The sequence below is a fragment of the Electrona antarctica genome (genome assembly GCF_951216825.1).
Source record: "Electrona antarctica genome assembly, chromosome: 4".
In the NCBI taxonomy this organism is placed as follows: Eukaryota; Metazoa; Chordata; class Actinopteri; order Myctophiformes; family Myctophidae; genus Electrona; species Electrona antarctica.
In genome coordinates, this window is record NC_136809.1 from 693,086 (window position 1) to 712,035 (window position 18,950).

General features: G+C 41.3%; 1 protein-coding gene across 2 annotated transcripts in view; it reads left to right on the forward strand.

Moving 5' to 3' along the window:
• The first annotated feature begins 2,373 nt into the window (after positions 1-2,373).
• The window catches only part of LOC306922524 (calpain-1 catalytic subunit-like), a 66,896-nt gene continuing 50,319 nt past the window's right edge, over positions 2,374-18,950 (forward strand). The window contains exons 1-5 of one of the 2 annotated variants that reach the window (XM_079500192.1): positions 2,374-2,439; positions 14,635-14,670; positions 14,899-15,145; positions 15,320-15,389; positions 18,144-18,262. In XM_079500192.1, the coding sequence (XP_079356318.1) occupies positions 14,900-15,145; positions 15,320-15,389; positions 18,144-18,262 (435 nt within the window). In that variant the 5' untranslated portion in view covers positions 2,374-2,439; positions 14,635-14,670; position 14,899. The remainder of the gene's footprint in view (positions 2,440-14,634; positions 14,671-14,898; positions 15,146-15,319; positions 15,390-18,143; positions 18,263-18,950) is intronic. The other variant, XM_079500191.1, reaches the window with a different exon arrangement.

Sequence of the window (18,950 nt, forward strand, 5' to 3'; positions counted from 1 at the left end):
TTTAGTGATAGAGTGATAGAGTGATATGTTTAGTGATAGAGTGATATGTTTAGTGATAGAGTGATATGTTTAGTGATAGAGTGATATGTTTAGTGATAGAGTAATATGTTTAGTGATAGAGTGATAGAGTGATATGTTTAGTGATAGAGTGATATGTTTAGTGATAGAGTGATATGTTTAGTGATAGAGTAATATGTTTAGTGATAGAGTAATATGTTTAGTGATAGAGTGATAGAGTGATATGTTTAGTGATAGAGTGATATGTTTAGTGATAGAGTGATATGTTTAGTGATAGAGTAATATGTTTAGTGATAGAGTGATAGAGTGATATGTTTAGTGATAGAGTGATATGTTTAGTGATAGAGTGATATGTTTAGTGATAGAGTGATATGTTTAGTGATAGAGTAATATGTTTAGTGATAGAGTGATAGAGTGATATGTTTAGTGATAGAGTGATATGTTTAGTGATAGAGTGATATGTTTAGTGATAGAGTAATATGTTTAGTGATAGAGTGATATGTTTAGTGATAGAGTGATATGTTTAGTGATAGAGTGATAGAGTGATATATTTAGTGATAGAGTAATATGTTTAGTGATAGAGTGATAGAGTGATATATTTAGTGATAGAGTAATATGTTTAGTGATAGTTTAGTGATATGTTTAGTGATATAGTGATATGTTTAGTGATAGTTTAGTGATAGAGTGATATGTTTAGTGATAGAGTGATATGTTTAGTGATAGAGTAATATGTTTAGTGATAGTTTAGTGATAGAGTGATATGTTTAGTGATAGAGTGATAGAGTGATATATTTAGTGATAGAGTGATATGTTTAGTGATAGAGTAATATGTTTAGTGATAGAGTAATATGTTTAGTGATAGTTTAGTGATAGAGTAATATGTTTAGTGATAGAGTGATAGAGTGATATATTTAGTGATAGAGTAATATGTTTAGTGATAGTTTAGTGATAGAGTGATATGTTTAGTGATAGAGTGATATGTTTAGTGATAGAGTAATATGTTTAGTGATAGTTTAGTGATAGAGTGATATGTTTAGTGATAGAGTGATATGTTTAGTGATAGAGTAATATGTTTAGTGATAGAGTAATATGTTTAGTGATAGTTTAGTGATAGAGTGATATGTTTAGTGATAGAGTGATATGTTTAGTGATAGAGTAATATGTTTAGTGATAGAGTGATATGTTTAGTGATAGAGTGATATGTTTAGTGATAGAGTAATATGTTTAGTGATAGAGTGATAGAGTGATATGTTTAGTGATAGAGTAATATGTTTAGTGATAGAGTGATATCCAATACAACTACAATGGGATTCATTTTATTGTATTTTATTTCACTGGACCATCTTCTCTTCTCACACGATGTTCCAGGAATGGTTGGACTAAAAGGAGAAGTTCACAATCAATTTCTTTTTTTAACCCATTCAGGCCTGACGTTGACATTTTAAAAAAATGTCTTCAAAATCCTTAGTTTACTGAAAACCCTCATGTTTCTGTATCAGTGGTGCTCCATATTTCATGTCAAGGACCCCAAAAATGATATGTAATTGGCCACCGACCCCCATCTGAAAATATGTTGTTCCAGCCCCCCCACAGAAGCAAAGATCTGAGTTAAAAACGTTCGCTCTGAAAGAATATATATTCAAAGATTTGCGCCACATTTTTCAAAATAGCAGACCTACAAGCTCGTAGCGCGGCACTTGGTGGTGCGCTATGAGCTTGTAGATCTGCTATTTTTCAATAGCTAAAGTATAACATAATGTTTAAAACACCAAAAAGGGTTCCCGCCCAGAATGAATATATTTTAAAATAATACCCATATATAAAGTTTTCACATTTTTCATGTTGAAATATTAAAGAAGAGTATCTTAAATGTATTGTCTTGCTGAACTTTATTAAATTATATGTTGTGATGATAATTTGTTTTTATGGAATATATTTTATCACTGGTTCCCAAAGTGGGGTCCGGGTCCTTGAGGGAGTTCCAGGAGTCCGGGGACCCCCAGGGGTCCTTGAGGGAGTTGATAAATGGAACCACATGGACCCTTATGGGTCTGTAACTTGGGGTCCCAGAGATAGAAATGCCATTAAATGGGGGTCCGTAGACTAATGCAGGTCAAACTGGGGCGTCCTTGAAATGAAACGGGTCTGTCTGTCTGTCTGTCTGTCTGAACAAAAACAAACAAACAGACAGCTGTGTGCGTGTGTGTGTGTGTGTGTGTGTGTGTGTGTGCGCGTGTGTGCGCCCGCGCGTTATGTCATGACACAGCGGGGCGTTGTCTCTTTAACAACGCTTCCATTGTAAGCCCCGCCCACGCCGGGACGTCCGCAGTGACGCGCACGCGCACACAAACACGCGCACACACACACACACACACACACACACAGCCTCTCTCTCCCAGCAGTGTCTCAGTGTCTCTCGAGGTGAGTTGAATGTTTTTATCATAATAATAATTCACACATTGTGCATTTTATTATTATTATATTATTGACGCACACACACACATGGCATGCATGCACGCACGCACGCGTGTGCACGGTATGGGTGTTTATAAACCTGCTGCGTGTGCGTGTGTTAAAGTTTATGTACACGCACGCATTGTGTGGATTTAAAAACATGCGTCGCGTTGCAATGATGCTGCGCTGCGTCACGTGACTTCTGTGTGCGCAATATACTTTATTATAGACGAGAATAAAATACCGTTCCGTTATTTCTAATGCTTTTTAATAATGTAACGTTTTTAAACCGGTTTAAACCCTTATAAATATGTCGTTGGCAGCTGTAAATATTACTGGAATATCATGCATATAATTTATTATAGGCATAGGCACCTTCCGTTTTTTTAATTTATATTTTATCAAATATAACGTTTATCATGTTGATTTAAACTGTAATATTATTGTACAGAATCGACCCTGAATTGATTGATTGAACATTATATTTCACAGTATGTAGATAGAATGGGTACATTTCATTATATTTCACAGTATGTAGAATGGGTACATTTCATTATATTTCACAGTATGTAGAATGGGTACATTTCATTATATTTCACAGTAGAATGGATACATTTCATTATATTTCACAGTAGAATGGATAAATTTCATTATATTTCACAGTAGAATGGATACATTTCATTATATTTCACAGTAGAATGGATACATTTCATTATATTTCACAGTAGAATGGGTACATTTCATTATATTTCACAGTATGTAGAATGGGTACATTTCATTGTATTTCACAGTATGTAGAATGGGTACATTTCATTATATTTCACAGTATGTAGAATGGGTACATTTCATTATATTTCACAGTAGAATGGGTACATTTCATTATATTTCACAGTAGAATGGGTACATTTCATTGTATTTCACAGTAGAATGGGTACATTTCATTATATTTCACAGTAGAATGGGTACATTTCATTATATTTCACAGTAGAATGGGTACATTTCATTGTATTTCACAGTATGTAGAATGGGTACATTTCATTATATTTCACAGTATGTAGAATGGATACATTTCATTATATTTCACAGTATGTAGAATGGGTACATTTCATTGTATTTCACAGTAGAATGGGTACATTTCATTGTATTTCACAGTAGAATGGGTACATTTCATTATATTTCACAGTAGAATGGGTACATTTCATTGTATTTCACAGTATGTAGAATGGGTACATTTCATTATATTTCACAGTATGTAGAATGGATACATTTCATTATATTTCACAGTATGTAGAATGGGTACATTTCATTGTATTTCACAGTATGTAGAATGGGTACATTTAATTATATTTCACAGACTTCCCATTGCAGTCAGAACTACAGACTCACTCCCAATCTAAACTATGGAATGGACTTCCCATTGCAGTCAGAACTACAGACTCACTCCCAATCTAAACTATGGAATGAACTTCCCATTGCAGTCAGAACTACAGACTCACTCCCAATCTAAACTATGGAATGAACTTCCCATTGCAGTCAGAACTACAGACTCACTCCCAATCTAAACTATGGAATGAACTTCCCATTGCAGTCAGAACTATAGACTCACTCCCAATCTAAACTATGGAATGAACTTCCCATTGCAGTCAGAACTACAGACTCACCCGCGGCTGACTGCCGCGACGGACAGATTCCCGGAAACGCTCTCCTCCGCGGCCGCGGAGGAGGAGCTTCTGTTCCATCCACCAGCTGTCTAAAAACTCGGAAATGACGTAAAACGCAGCTTCTTCTGTCCGCGGCTGTCCGCTAAAGTGTGCCCATGGGGTCTGTCTGTCTGTCTGTCTGTCTGTCTGTCTGTCTGTCTGTCTGCCTGTCTGCCTGCCTGCCTGCCTGTCTGTCTGTCTGTCTAATGTCCACCATTAGCTAATGCTGATGACTGCAATCCTTAAGTGTTTGAAATGCATTTTGTTGTGGACACACACACACACACACACACACACACACACACACACACACACACACACACACACACACAGAGAGACGTATAGATTATTAATGCAAAGCTTTTAGAACAGGAAGCTCCCAGAGTGCATTATTAGAGCTGACTCATGATGTCAGCATCAGCACTGATCACTGATTGGTTGATGGATTCAGTGATGTCGGTGACAGGAAGCTGTGTGTGTGTGTGTGTGTGTGTGTGTGTGTGTGTGTGTGTGTGTGTGTGTGTGTGTGTGTGTGTGTGTGTGTGTGTGTGTGTGTGTGTGTGTGTGTGTGTGTGTGTGTGTGTGTGTGTGTGTGTGTGTGTGTGTGTGTGTGTGTGTGTGTGTGTGTGTGTGTGCGCAAATCATGGCTCCATCTTCACACTAACTAGTTACAATTCTATCAGTTGAATATCCCAAGTATTTACAGGAAGTAAAACTAGGCCGTTCGACTAATATAATTGTAAAACGAGGTACTTTATGAATAGTTTCATGTTAACCACAATGTTATGTCATGTTAACCTCATGTGGACCACAATGGAAACAAGCTCAGTCTTGTTTTGTGTCTAAGTCCATTTGGTGTTTTATAATACTAGACCTGTACGTGGCCGTCGCAGTCGGCCACCGGCCTACTTGGGAACGATGCAACTTGGGAACCTAATGATATCCGTTTTAACTGTCAGCCGGTGTCCCACATGGAGATCTGTGTGTGTGTGTGTGTGTGTGTGTGTGTGTGTGTGTGTGTGAAGACTGCAAACTGAAAAGTGTACTTGGCAATCAATTCGGCCCACTGGCAGATCCTCACCAGAGCCTTTTGTGGTGGTTCTGGAGAACCGTGGGTCCGACCGACTCGACACCTGACACTGCACTCCCTGTGGGGGTGTGGAACGCGTGTGTCGAATGTGAAGTCGGTGGGTCAAACGGTTCTCGAGTTACGTGGATTACAACCGTACACGCACGCTGACACGCACGCAGAGACGTGGCGCATTTATAGTAGGATGATGTCACTTCATGTCATTTCTTTAAACTGCGTATAGTTGTAATAGTGTTGGATTTTTCATTAGAGTTTGTTTTAGTTAAGTTTTGATATTGTTTTTATTTTTATTCAGTTAATTTTATTTAGTTTCTAGATTGAACCCTCTATAGTCTATATAACATACTGCTTCTCAATGTTTCCATTAGCTTACAGCGTGTGTGTGTGTGTGTGTGTGTGTGTGTGTGTGTGTGTGTGTGTGTGTGTGTGTGTGTGTGTGTGTGTGTGTGTGTGTGTGTGTGTGTGTGTGTGTGTGTGTGCGTGCGTGCGTGCGACTGCTACATATCTGTGTGGGTGTGTCTCAACAAGCGATCATTCATTTCAGTCAAATGGAATTCATTGTCCTGATCAAACATCTTCATGTCAAGGCAAGGCCATTTTATTTATATAGCACCTTTCATACACAAGGCAATTCAAAGTGCTTTACAGGATAAAAACAAATACAGAGTGCAACAGTGCACTTTAAAATGAATACAGATTATAATAGATATATTATAATTGGGCTAAATTTGGCCATAGCAACTTGCCAAAATGTAATGAGGTCAGCACATTTGGGCAAGTTGCTATGGCCAAATTTAGCCCAATTAGTGTTTTTATGCAAAACTAATGCTTGGAATGGATTCAGCATCATGAAAACCCCCTAGTTTGATATGTCACATGCTACTTAAAGCATAAGGACATTTAGAAAATATTACCTTATAATAGGATGTCAATGGTGGCCACACTGTACAGGCTATTTTCAACACTTTCCCCTCAGACAATTCCAGGCAACTTTCTTTCTGTTATTCAGGATATATTGAAGATGCAAAATCAGCTGAGTTCGTTTTTTTTGCAATTAGTTAGAGGTTGATGCTGTATTTTCCATAGATTTCCTGTACTAAGTAATATAAACATGTTTGCCTTTGATGGTAATTGGATGACTTGAGGCATTTTGTTCCAAAAATGTGTTTTGCAAAAATCAACCTGTTGGTGGCGCTATCACAGGCCAATGTGAAAAGGGTGGGATATATTCCTCAGCCTAGTAAGACAATGTGTGAAAGATTTCATGTAAATTGCATGCTGCGTTCATGATTTGAGGCTTTTGTTCAAAACGGGGCAATCTTGCAAACTGTGAAAGCCAATTATAACCAATTAGGATGGAATATGAAATATCGGACAGATCCGACTTGAGCACATGACCATAGAGATACTGTGTAACGATTTGTGAGATTTTTGGACAGAATCTTGAGGAGTAATATCAAAAAATGTGTTTTACAAAAGTCGGCCTCCTGGTGGTGCTATAAAAGGCAGATGCGGAAAATGCAGGTCAAAGGTTTGTCCTTGGCCTCTAGGGAGTGTGCATGCAACGTTTCACGCAGATCGGTGCAGTTTTAGGTAAAAAATGTGAAAAGCTGCCTCATGGTGGCGCTATAACAGGCCGTTCTGGAAAATGCGAGGCAGAGGTTCATCGTTGGCATCCAGGGAGTGTGTGTGCAAAGTTTGGCATCGACCGGGTTAACGGTGCCGGAGATTAGCTGGTAACGGACGGACGGACGGAAGGACGGACGGACGGACGGACGGACGGACACACACACACACACGGACGGAGTGCAAACTAGAAAAAGTGCCCTTCCGGGCACAGGTCTCCACCAGGAGGATAGGAGTGTGTGTGATGTTTGGCAAAATGTTTAGGAGGATGTTTTTTTGTATTTGTTATTGCAACAATTTTCTTCATTTTGTTGAGGAAATGCAGAGCCAGAATTCTGGATGAGCAGGACATGTGCAGCATTTTGTACAAAACGGGCCACTCCTGAAATCTTTGGAAGGCAATCTTAGCCAATCAGTGTACAATCTGAGAAATCCAACAGACTCGTCTTGATCACATGACTACATGTGTACATCATGTGTACCGATTGCCATTTCTTCATACGCCTTTGATGGCAATTGGATGATTTGAGGCATTTTGTTCCAAAAAATTGTTTTGCAAAAATCAACCTGTTGGTGGCGCTATCACAGGCCAATGTGAAAAGGGTGGGATATATTCCTCAGCCTAGTAAGAAAATGTGTGAAAGATTTAACGTAAATTGCATGCTGTGTTCATGATTTGAGGCTTTTGTTCAAAACAGGGCAATCTTGCAAACTGTGAAAGCCAATTATAGCCAATTAGGATGGAATATGAAATATCGGACAGATCCAACTTGAGCACATGACCATAGAGATACTGTGTAACGATTTGTGAGATTTTTGGACAGAATCTGGAGGAGTAATATCAAGAAATGTGTTTTACAAAAGTCGGCCTCCTGGTGGCGCTATAAAAGGCAGATGCGGAAAATGCAGACCAAAGGTTTGTCCTTGGCCTCTAGGGAGTGTGCATGCAACGTTTCACGCAGATCGGTGCAGTTTTAGGTAAAAAATGTGAAAAGCTGCCTCATGGTGGCGCTATAACAAGCCGTTCTGGAAAATGTGGGGCAGAGGTTCATCGTTGGCATCCAGGGAGTGTGTGTGCAAAGTTTGGCATCGACCGGGTTAACGGTGCCGGAGATTAGCTGGTAACGGACGGACGGAAGGACACACGGACACGGACACGGACGGAGTGCAAAACATACTCTCTCCCCAAGCCTTCGGCCTGGTGGAGACAAACATACTCTCTCCCCAAGCCTTCGGCCTGGTGGAGACAAACATACTCTCTCCCCAAGCCTTCGGCCTGGTGGAGACAAACATACTCTCTCCCCAAGCCTTCGGCCTGGTGGAGACAAACATACTCTCTCCCCAAGCCTTCGGCCTGGTGGAGACAAACATACTCTCTCCCCATGCCTTCGGCCTGGTGGAGACAAACATACTCTCTCCCCATGCCTTCGGCCTGGTGGAGACAATTACAATAAGATATAGGAGCATATACATTACAACAAATACTCCCACCTTTGATAGAAACAGAAAACACAGCTAATTTAAAGCCCAGGCAAGACCTAGCTGCTATTAGACATCACTGGGATAGGCAATGTTAAATAAATACGTTTTTAAATTGGACTTAAAAATGGCTATGGTTGGGGATTTCCTAATGTAACCTGGAATATCATTCCAAGTTTTTGGTGCATAATAGTGAAATGCTGCTTCACCATGTTTTGTTCCAACTATCGGGTGAACTATCAGTAGGCCAGCCCCAGATGACCTGCGGGAACACAGTCTGCTGTTCCCTCAGAGTTCACGGGCGCTGTTCACGGGCGCTGCTCTTGTGGCGACCAGCAGCAGGTTTTAGTTTAAGGAGTGTCTGTGCATCGTTTTAACTGTTTATTATGTTTGTCTTGTCAGAACAGGCCTAGAGTTTTCGAGTATTTATTAAGTCATACTTATAGCTCAGGAGGCTGAAAGATGGAGTTTCTAAGAATACTACTTTTGATGCTTTTAATGGTTTTTGCATGGAGTCACCAACATTCACAAACATTTCAGTACTCGCGGGAGTTTCTCCTAAATTCACAGTGGAATCGTCTTGATGTCTCGAGCCTCGATGCGACACTCTCTTCACAGACTTCCAACTTTAATACAGGAATAGTCGGAGATTCTGTGAATGTAAGAGATGGCCACAAGAAATCGGCATACATCAGGAAAAGAGGAAAGAAGGGTGGCGTGCGTCAACGTCTAAGGAAACAGACGGAAAAAAACCGCGTCCCACTACCCTCTATAATCCTGGCCAACGTCCAATCCTTGAGGAACAAAATGGATGAATTACATGGGAATATCAGTCATCTACGCGAATACAGGGATGTCTGCTTGATGGCATTCACTGAAACTTGGCTTACTGACTCTGACTCTGACACGTCATTTGACATCAGCGGCTTCGGATCGCCTATACGGCTGGACCGGGACAGTGAGGTAACACACAAAACACAGGGAGGAGGGGTGTGCCTATACATTAATCGGAGATGGTGTAATAACTTCACCGTGCGTGAACGGTTATGCACGCCCGATATAGAGCTCCTGTCCGTGTCGGTGCGGCCCTTTTATCTCCCAAGGGAATTTCCCCAAGTGTTTATCACCGTTGTTTATATTCATCCAAAAGCCAACGCGGACATCGCAGCGAACACCATCTTCAGAGTGACACAGTCATTGCAATCTATCTCCCCTGACGCGCCCAACATAATTCTGGGAGACTTTAATCATTGCAACTTGAAGAAAACTCTAAACAGCTTTTATCAATATGTCAACTGTCACACACGGCGCAACAAGACTCTGGATCTATGCTATGGCTCAATTAAAGGAGCATACAAATCGGAGGCGGGCCCTGCTCTCGGATCTTCTGATCATAACATTGTACACCTTCTACCCGTTTACAAGACTGTGCTAAGGAGGGAGAAGGTGCGGAAAAGACAGGTGAAGATCTGGAATGAGGATTCCTCTCTTGCCCTGCAGGGGTGCTTTGACTGCACAGATTGGTCTGTGTTTACAGAATCATCTGATAATATTGATGAAATCACAGACGCTGTGTGCAGCTATATATCATTCTGTGAAGACAACGTTATTCCCACTAAGACTGTTAAGGTTTTTCCTAATAGCAAACCCTGGGCATCATCAGCCCTTAAAAGCTTAATCCACAACAGGAAAAATGCCTTCAATGAGGGTGATCTACCCAAGGTTAGGGAACTAAATAGAGAGATAAAGTCTGAAATAAAAAAAGGTAAACTCAGGTACAAAAACAAAATCGAAGCTGAGCTGAGCAGTAACAACCTCAGGGAAGCATGGAACGGCATGAAATCTATGACAGGGGCAGATGATAAAGGCCATAAGCTCATCTCCATGCCTGGGTTTGACTCAGATGTACAGCTGGCCAATGAGCTAAATAAGTTTTACCTAAGATTTGAGAATCAGGACTTTGCTAATAAAATTAATGAATTAAAAAACGAGACTAGAGCCCCTCCAGCCCTAGTAATTGACAAAAAAAGTGTGGAAAAACACCTCAGACACACTAAGTCAAAAAGTCCAGGGCCGGACAATATATGTGGCAAGGTTCTCTCAACGTGTGCTGAACAGCTCTGCAGCATTTTTCATCTTATTTTTAACTTATCTCTTCAACAACAGCGGGTCCCTAAGTTATGGAAACAGTCCACAATTGTCCCAGTTGCCAAAATTAGAACCCCAAAGTCATTAAATGACTTCAGGCCTGTTGCCTTGACTTCATTAGTAATGAAATGTTTGGAAAAGCTAGTCAAAGATAGCATCCTAAAGCAGGTGGAGAAATCTCTAGATCCCCTGCAGTTTGCATACAGGTCTGGAAGAGGTGTAGATGATGCCACTATCACCCTACTGCATTTCTTGTACCGCCACCTTGAGGGGAAAAAAACACAGGCCAGACTGTTGTTTGTCGATTTTTCCTCTGCCTTTAACACGATCCAGCCACATCTTCTAGCCCAGAAGCTAATCAGTTATTTTAAACTGGATCTTAACCTTGTTGGCTGGATCATAGACTTCTTAACTGTTAGGTCTCAGTGCGTGAGGGTAAATGAGGTCCTGTCTTCTCTGTTGCTCTCCTCCACTGGTTCTCCCCAAGGCTGTTGTCTCTCCTCACTACTGTATATTCTGTATACCAACGACTGTTGTAGCAATCACCCTAACAGGTATATTGTCAAATTTGCTGATGACTCTGTGATTGTTAGCCTTCTTGAAGACAATGAGGTACAGCATGGGCCAGTTGTCAATGACTTCATATCGTGGTGTGACAAGTCATTCTTACAGTTAAATGTGACCAAAACAAAAGACATGATCATCAGCTTTAGAAGGACTCCTCCCAGTCCTGCTCCTACACTCATTAAGGGCACAGAAATTGAAATTGTAGAGAGCTATAAATATCTGGGTGTCGTTCTTGACAACAAACTCTCCTTTGACTCTCATGTTGCCTCTACATCAAAAAAAGTCCAGCAGCGTCTTTTTTTTCTGAGGAAAATGCGTTCTTTTAATGTCTCGTCTGTGATGATGACTCTTTTCTATAGAAGTTTTATTGAATCTGTTCTCATGTTTTGTATGGTTGCCTGGTACGGTAATCTGACCCTGGCAAACAAGAACAGGCTCAGCAGCCTCGTCAAAGTGGCCAGTAAGATTTCTGGGAGAACCCAAGCCCAACTCATAGAACTGTACAAGAGGCAGATGCTTAAAAGAGCCTCCTCCCTCCTGGAGGTATCGGATCACCCACTTCGGTCTGAGTTTGAACTGTTGCCCTCAGGTCGTCGGCTGAGGGTGCCCACTACAAAGACTAATCGGTTCAAACTATCCTTTGTCCCGGCTGCTATTCAACTGCTGAACAGCAGATAGCACTTTATTCTTGCCTCTTTGCACATACTGCCCACTAATGCACTTTTGCTGACTTTGCTACTTTGAATGTCATGAATTCTCTGTCTCTAGTGCCCTGTTCTTAGATCTCAGTCTTGTATTGAATGTTGTTGTTGTGTGTATTTTTTACTATGATCTGGCTGCAAACCAATTTCCCGCAAGGGACAATAAAGCTAACCTTGACCTTGACCTTGGGGTTCTAGAGGGTTCATATGTCTGAGATGTAGCTGGGCCCAAAGCCACAAACAGATTTATAGACAAGTAACAACATTTTAAAATCAATTCTCTGGGACACTGGTAGCCAATGTAAGGATTTTAGAACTGGTGTAATATGGTCATATTTCCTAGTTTTTGTCAGGACTCTAGCAGCAGCATTCTAAATCAGTTGGAGTTGACGAAGAGCTTTGTTTGAAAGTCCTGTGAGCAGACCATTACAGTAGTCCAGTCTACTGGAAACTAAAGCATGTATAAGTGTTTCTAGATCTTGCTTGGACATAATTCCTCTAACTCTTGCAATATTTTTAAGGTGATAATAGGCAGATGTAATTACAGTTTTGATATGACTGTTAAAATTTAAATCTGAGTCTAGGACAACACCAAGATCTCTCACCTGACTCTTGGGTATAAGAGACCGCGATTCAAGGTGAGAAATTACACTCTGTCTCTGTTTTTGTGGTCCAAAAACAATGATCTCAGTTTTATCTTTATTTAATTGAAGAAAATGTTGCCGCATCCACTCATTGATTTCCTCAATGCAATGACAGAGGGAATCAACAGGACCATAGTCAGTTGATGTAACTGATATGTAGATTTGCGTGTCATCTGCATAATTATGGTAATTTACTTTATTATTGCTTATTATTTGTCCTAGGGGAAGCATATATAAATTAAATAGGAGGGGTCCTAGAATTGACCCCTGTGGAACCCCACAGGTCATAGCCATCTGTTTGGACACACAGTTTCCAATAGAGACGAAGTATTTCCTATTCTGAAGGTATGATTTGAACCACTGAATAACAGTTCCAGAGAGTCCCACATAGTGCTCTAATCTTTGTAATAATATTGAATGATCCACAGTGTCAAACGCGGCACTAAGATCCAGCAAAACAAGAACAGAGACATTGGCAGAATCAGTGTTAAGCCAAATGTCATTTAGAACCTTTACAAGTGCAGTCTCAGTACTATGATTGGGCCGAAATCCTGACTGAAACTTGTCAAAACTATTATTTAAAAGTAAAAAGCGACTAAGTTGTTGATGAACAACTTTTTCAATCATTTTACCTATAAAGGGTAAATTTGATATCGGCCGGTAATTATTCAGTATAGCAGCATCAAGGCTCCTTGATCAAGGGTCCTCAGGAAAATTACCAGATTGAAGAGAATCATTTACAATATTTACTAGTTTTTTCACCAGACTGCCCAAAACAGGTTTGAAAAAACTAGTGGGTAAAACATCAAGGCAACAAGTAGATTAATTCAAACTGGAGACAACATCTTCAAGTGTTTTGTCATCAATAGAATTAAATTGCACCATACATACCATGTTGTTTCTGTGTGTCTGTGGTAGTGATAAGATGGCCGAGTTTGACACTGAGGAGTTAGCAGCATTCCTGATACCTTGAATCTTGTCGTTAAATTATGCAAACTCATTACATTTGCTGGTAGTGACTAGTTCTGATGATATTGAATCTGGAGGATTAGTTAGTCTGTCAAATGTAGCAAATAACATGCGTGAATTGTTACTGTGCTTTTTGATGATCTCAGAAAAATAAGATTGTCTGGCACTGTTCAATTTCATGTTAAAGATATGTAGGGTTTGTTTATAAATTTCTAAATTAATCTGGAGGTTTGATTTACGCCATTTTCGCTCTGCTTTTCCACACTCTTTTCTGGTCCCTTACAGAGAGAGTGTTTCTCCATGGTGCTGTTTGCTGATTGGTAATTAATTTATCCTTAGCAGGAGCAATGGCATTAATTACATTCAGTACTTTAGTATTGAATGTACCAAGCAGATTGTCTTGATTTGATGCTAGATCGAATTCAGCTTTGATGGCTTCCACAAAAAGTGTTGTGGTATTCTCATTATGTATCTCTTTTTAATAGTTTCAGATACAATCTTATTTTTTGGTGTAATGAAGAGGTCAAATAATATACAAGAATGATCTGATAGAGCAACCTTCAGCACATTAACATTGGAGATGTTAACACCCTTGGTAATAATTAAATCTAGTGTGTGTCCTCTGTCATGGGTCGGGCCATTCACATGTTGGGACAAACCAAACATGTTAAGTATGGCAGATAATTTTAAATTAATCACTTTTGGTGTTTTAAAGCATTATGTTATACTTTAGCTATTGAAAAATAGCAGCTATACAAGCTCATAGCGCGGCTGTGTGTGTGTGTGTGTGTGTGTGTGTGTGTGTGTGTGTGTGTGTGTGTGTGTGTGTGTGTGTGTGTGTGTGTGTGTGTGAGTGTGTGAGTGAGTGAGTGAGTGAGTGAGTGAGTGAGTGAGTGAGTGAGTGAGTGAGTGAGTGAGTGAGTGAGTGAGTGAGTGAGTGAGTGAGTGAGTGAGTGAGTGAGTGAGTGAGTGAGTGAGTGAGTGAGTGAGTGAGTGAGTGAGTGAGAGTGTGTGATGTATGTAAAGCGCCTTGGATAAAGGCGCTATATAAATGCACCATTTGTGTGTGTGCGCGTGTGTGCGTGCTTGCGTGCGTGAATGGCCATGGACAGTCCGTGTTGGGACACATTGATGACCCCTGGTGGTCACAACACGTACTGTACATTGGTGAGATGTGTTATTTAAATTAATTACATTTGAAATGAATAAATAAATATGTTCTCTTAATTTGTTTAAAGGTTGGAGACCAACTCACTGTGCCAACACCAGGTGATGTAAGGATTTATAACTGTACCACCATGATGTCATGATTTATGTCTCATTTAGTATTCATTATTAGTTACATCATATGTAATGTAATTAGATTATTAATCGTCGATTATTTATTATATTAATCAATTAAATTGATTGATTTGATTAAACTTTGGGGGCGTCTCTGTTTCGTCCAATCAGAATGTTTGGGGGGGCGTGTCTAACTCTCTCTCTCTGTTTCCTCCAATCAGAATGTTTGGGGGCGTGTCAGCGCGTATCCACAGAGACAGGGAGCGGGCCGACGGGATTGGCTCTTCCCACGAGCGGGCGGTTCCCTTCCTGGCCAATCAGGACTTCCAGACGCTCAGGGAGGCGTGTCTGGGGGACGGGCTTCTTTTCGAAGACCCCGCCTTCCCCGCCGAGCCCGCCTCCCTGGGCTACGACGAGCTCCGCCCACATTCTGCCAAGACCCGCGGAGTGGAGTGGAAACGCCCTGGAGTAAGAAACACAACACGCCACGCCACGCCACGACACGACACATTTATGTGATATCATTGTCATGTCATTGTACACTTTGATGCCGGCATCAAAATGTACTTTGATTCTTTTTTTGTTGGCCACACCCCCCACACAGAGTTTCTGTCTTGTGATTGGCTGTCTTGTTTCCTGCAGGACTTGACTGACAGCCCTCAGTTCATCATGGGAGGAGCCACCAGGACAGATGTCTGCCAGGGAGCTCTGGGTGAGTCACAGACAGACGGACGGACGGGCGGGCGGGCGGGCGGGCGGGCGGGCAGGCAGTCGGGCGGTCCATGGTCCAATGAACAGACCAGGGACATTAAAAAACTGTGCAGAAAGGCCGAACGTAAATGGAACAAAGATAAACTGGTGTCGTCCCATAATAACCTCAGAGAGCTGATGCAGAAATATCAATCAGCCGTTAAGACTGCGAGAAGTGAGCATTTCTCTAAACTAATTGCCTCTCACTCACGTAACTCCCGGGTAATGTTTCAAGCCATTCAATCAGTCATTAACCCACCCCCCAGTCAATCCCTAGAAGCCTCCTCAGAAATGTGTGAAGCGTTCCTCCAACATTTGGTGCCAAAATAGAGGGAATTAGACAGCAGTTGCCTGTGATACTGTCGGCCCGTGCGCCTGTCCAGTACCACCCTCCCAACTCACCTCTTTCAACCCTATCACTTTAGAAACTCTCACTAAAATTGTCTCTCACATGAAATCATCATCATGCCCCCTAGATAAAATTCCCACCACCTTCTTGAAGGAGAACTTGCTGACGGTTGCCCCTAATATTATCTCCATTATCAACTGTTCTCTGTCCACCGCCATATTTCCATCCAACTTTAAAAAGGCCTTAGTCCAACCTCTTTTAAAGAAAACATCATTGGACCCCCTAGTTTTAAGCAATTTTAGGCCCATCTCTAAATTACCATTTTTATCGAAATTTTTAGAAAAAACTGTGTCCAATCAACTGATTACTTTTATGAATCTTAACTCCACCTTTGAGACATTCCAGTCTGGTTTTAGGGCTTTACACAGCACAGAAACTGCACTTTTAAAAGTCACTAATGATCTCCTTGTAAACGCAGATTCTGGTGAAAAATTGGTGCTCAATTTTATTTATTTTAGACCTCAGCTGTGCGTTTGACACAGTTGACCACAATATTTTAATTGAACGTCTCAGAAACCTGGTCGGCATAAACAACACTGCACTTGAGTGGTTCCGATCTTACCTAACAGATAGGAGTTTCTCCGTAGCAATTGGAGAGGCCTCCTCTTCTCAGGCCCTGTTTAAATGTGGCGTCCCACAGGGATCGATTCTGGGTCCTATACTTTTTACTATTTATATGTTGCCAATATTGGCAACATCATTAGGAGTCATGGCATCCAATTCCATAGTTATGCCGACGATACGCAATTGTACATCCCACTAAAACCTGGTATTACCGGGAATGTACATCGGCTACTTACATGTCTCTCTAACATAAAAAATCGGATTAAATTTCCTTAAACTGAATGACTCTAAATCAGAAGTTATCATTTTCGGTCCTCCACACTCCACCCTCCCATTCCACTCTGAACTCGGCACTTTATCTGCAAACATTACACAATCAGCCCGCAACCTGGGTGTTTTCTTTGACCCTGACATCTCCTTTAACACCCAAGTTACCAAGGTTGTCCAGTCCTGCTACTACCAGATTAGGAACATTGCTAAAACTAAATCATTTTTGTCACATGCAGACCTAGAAACAGTTATACACTCCTTCATTTCTTCACGACTAGATTATTGTAACTCTGTTTATTCCGGCATGAGCAAAAAAAACATAGCACGTCTACAGATGGTGCAAAACTCTGCGGCACGCCTACTCACCAACACACGTAAACGTGAGCATATCACGCCAATCCTGGCTACCTTACATTGGCTCCCTGTGAGCTACAGAATCGATTTCAAGGTTTTATTGATCACTTTCAAAGCCCTACATGGACAGACTTGCTAAGACCCCACAGGCCGGTGCGCAGCCTCAGATCTGCAGATAGGGCCCTTCTAGTCCCACCTATAACTCATCTTGTCACCCGAGGTGACCGGTCTTTTGCGGCCCGCACTCCATCGCTCTGGAATGCCCTCCCCTTGGCCCTTAGGCAAGCGGAGACAGTGCCCGCTTTTAACAGCTTTTAAAAACACACCTGTATGTCAAGTGTTTTTCCTAATTTCAGTCTTATATGTATGTGTGTAGGTGTATGTAGACCTGTGTATGGGTGTATGTATGTAAGTATGTACATGTGTATATGTATGTAGGTGTGTATGTATGTATATGTAATTGTTGAGATATGCATATATGGAGGTGTGTATGTATATTTTTAATTTATTTACCTTTCTTTCTTTCCGTGATTTGTTTTGATCTGATGTTATGCTTTATTAATTCTGATGTTCTTGATTGTTCTTTATGATTGTTGTTTTTTAATCCTGTTTGTAAAGCACTTTGTAACTTTTTGTTTGGAAAGGTGCTATATAAATACAATTCATTCATTAATTCATTCATGGTGGGTTTGTTTAGACGGGTGAAAAAAGCATGAATACGTATGGAACGTATTATGGCCTTGGGATATAATTGTCATCTTATTGTCCTGCAAAAGACAAATGCAAAAAAGCTGGCTAAATACTGTTCTGTCTCAGCTATTATGGGCTAGTCTGTCTATCTGGAGAAGGCGTTGTTTCATTTATCCCTAGGTGGCTAAAAAAACATATATATAAAAAAGAAATCCTGTCTAGTAGTGTCAAAAAACCACTGTGTTAAGCATGTGCAGCAGTTCTATCTGGTTGGACCATATAATGTAACCTAATTCTGATCAGTGTTTGGGTCTATTGTATTGCGCCTCTTGTGCAGATCCAAATAAAATAATTCAAGTGTGTGTGTGTGTGTGTGTGTGTGTGTGTGTGTGCGTGTGCGTGCGCGTGCGTGTGCGTGCGTGCGAACAGGTGACTGCTGGCTCCTCGCTGCCATCGCGTCGTTGACTCTCAACGAGTCGTTGCTCCACAGAGTGGTTCCTCACGGCCAGGACTTCAACACACACTACGCTGGAATGTTCCACTTCCAGGTCAGAAGTAGTCTGGGCAGGCCCGGCTACAGAATGGAATGACTCAGTAGTCTGGGCAGGCCCGGCTACAGAATGGAATGACTCAGTAGTCTGGGCAGGCCCGGCTACAGAATGGAATGACTCAGGGTGCCGTCCATCATTTCCAGGGTGCACATTAAGACATTATTGAATTAAGTCAATCAAAAATGTATTCAATCATGAACTGAGTGGTGTAAGGTAATGAAATCATGTCTGACGTAATGTGCGCAGAGAAAATGACCACGGTTGCTATGTTCACCCTGTTCACCCGGGTGTGATTTAATTACGTCAGATTTTTTTTTTTACATAGCAACCATGGTCATTTTTTCTGCACACAAAAGCCAGTTGTAGGAGTGGTTTACACCACTCAGTTCACACGGGTGTGATTTTTTCCCATTTCATACAGCTATTGCGCTGTTAAATTAAACAGCTAGGGTGCGACCTGTACGTTCCTCTGCCTCTAGAGGGCGCAGTGGACTGTGTGGGGGTTTGACCTGTACGTTCCTCTGCCTCTAGAGGGCGCAGTGGACTGTGTGGGGGTTTGACCTGTACGTTCCTCTGCCTCTAGAGGGCGCAGTGGACTGTGTGGGGGTTTGACCTGTACGTTCCTCTGCCTCTAGAGGGCGCAGTGGACTGTGTGGGGGTTTGACCTGTACGTTCCTCTGCCTCT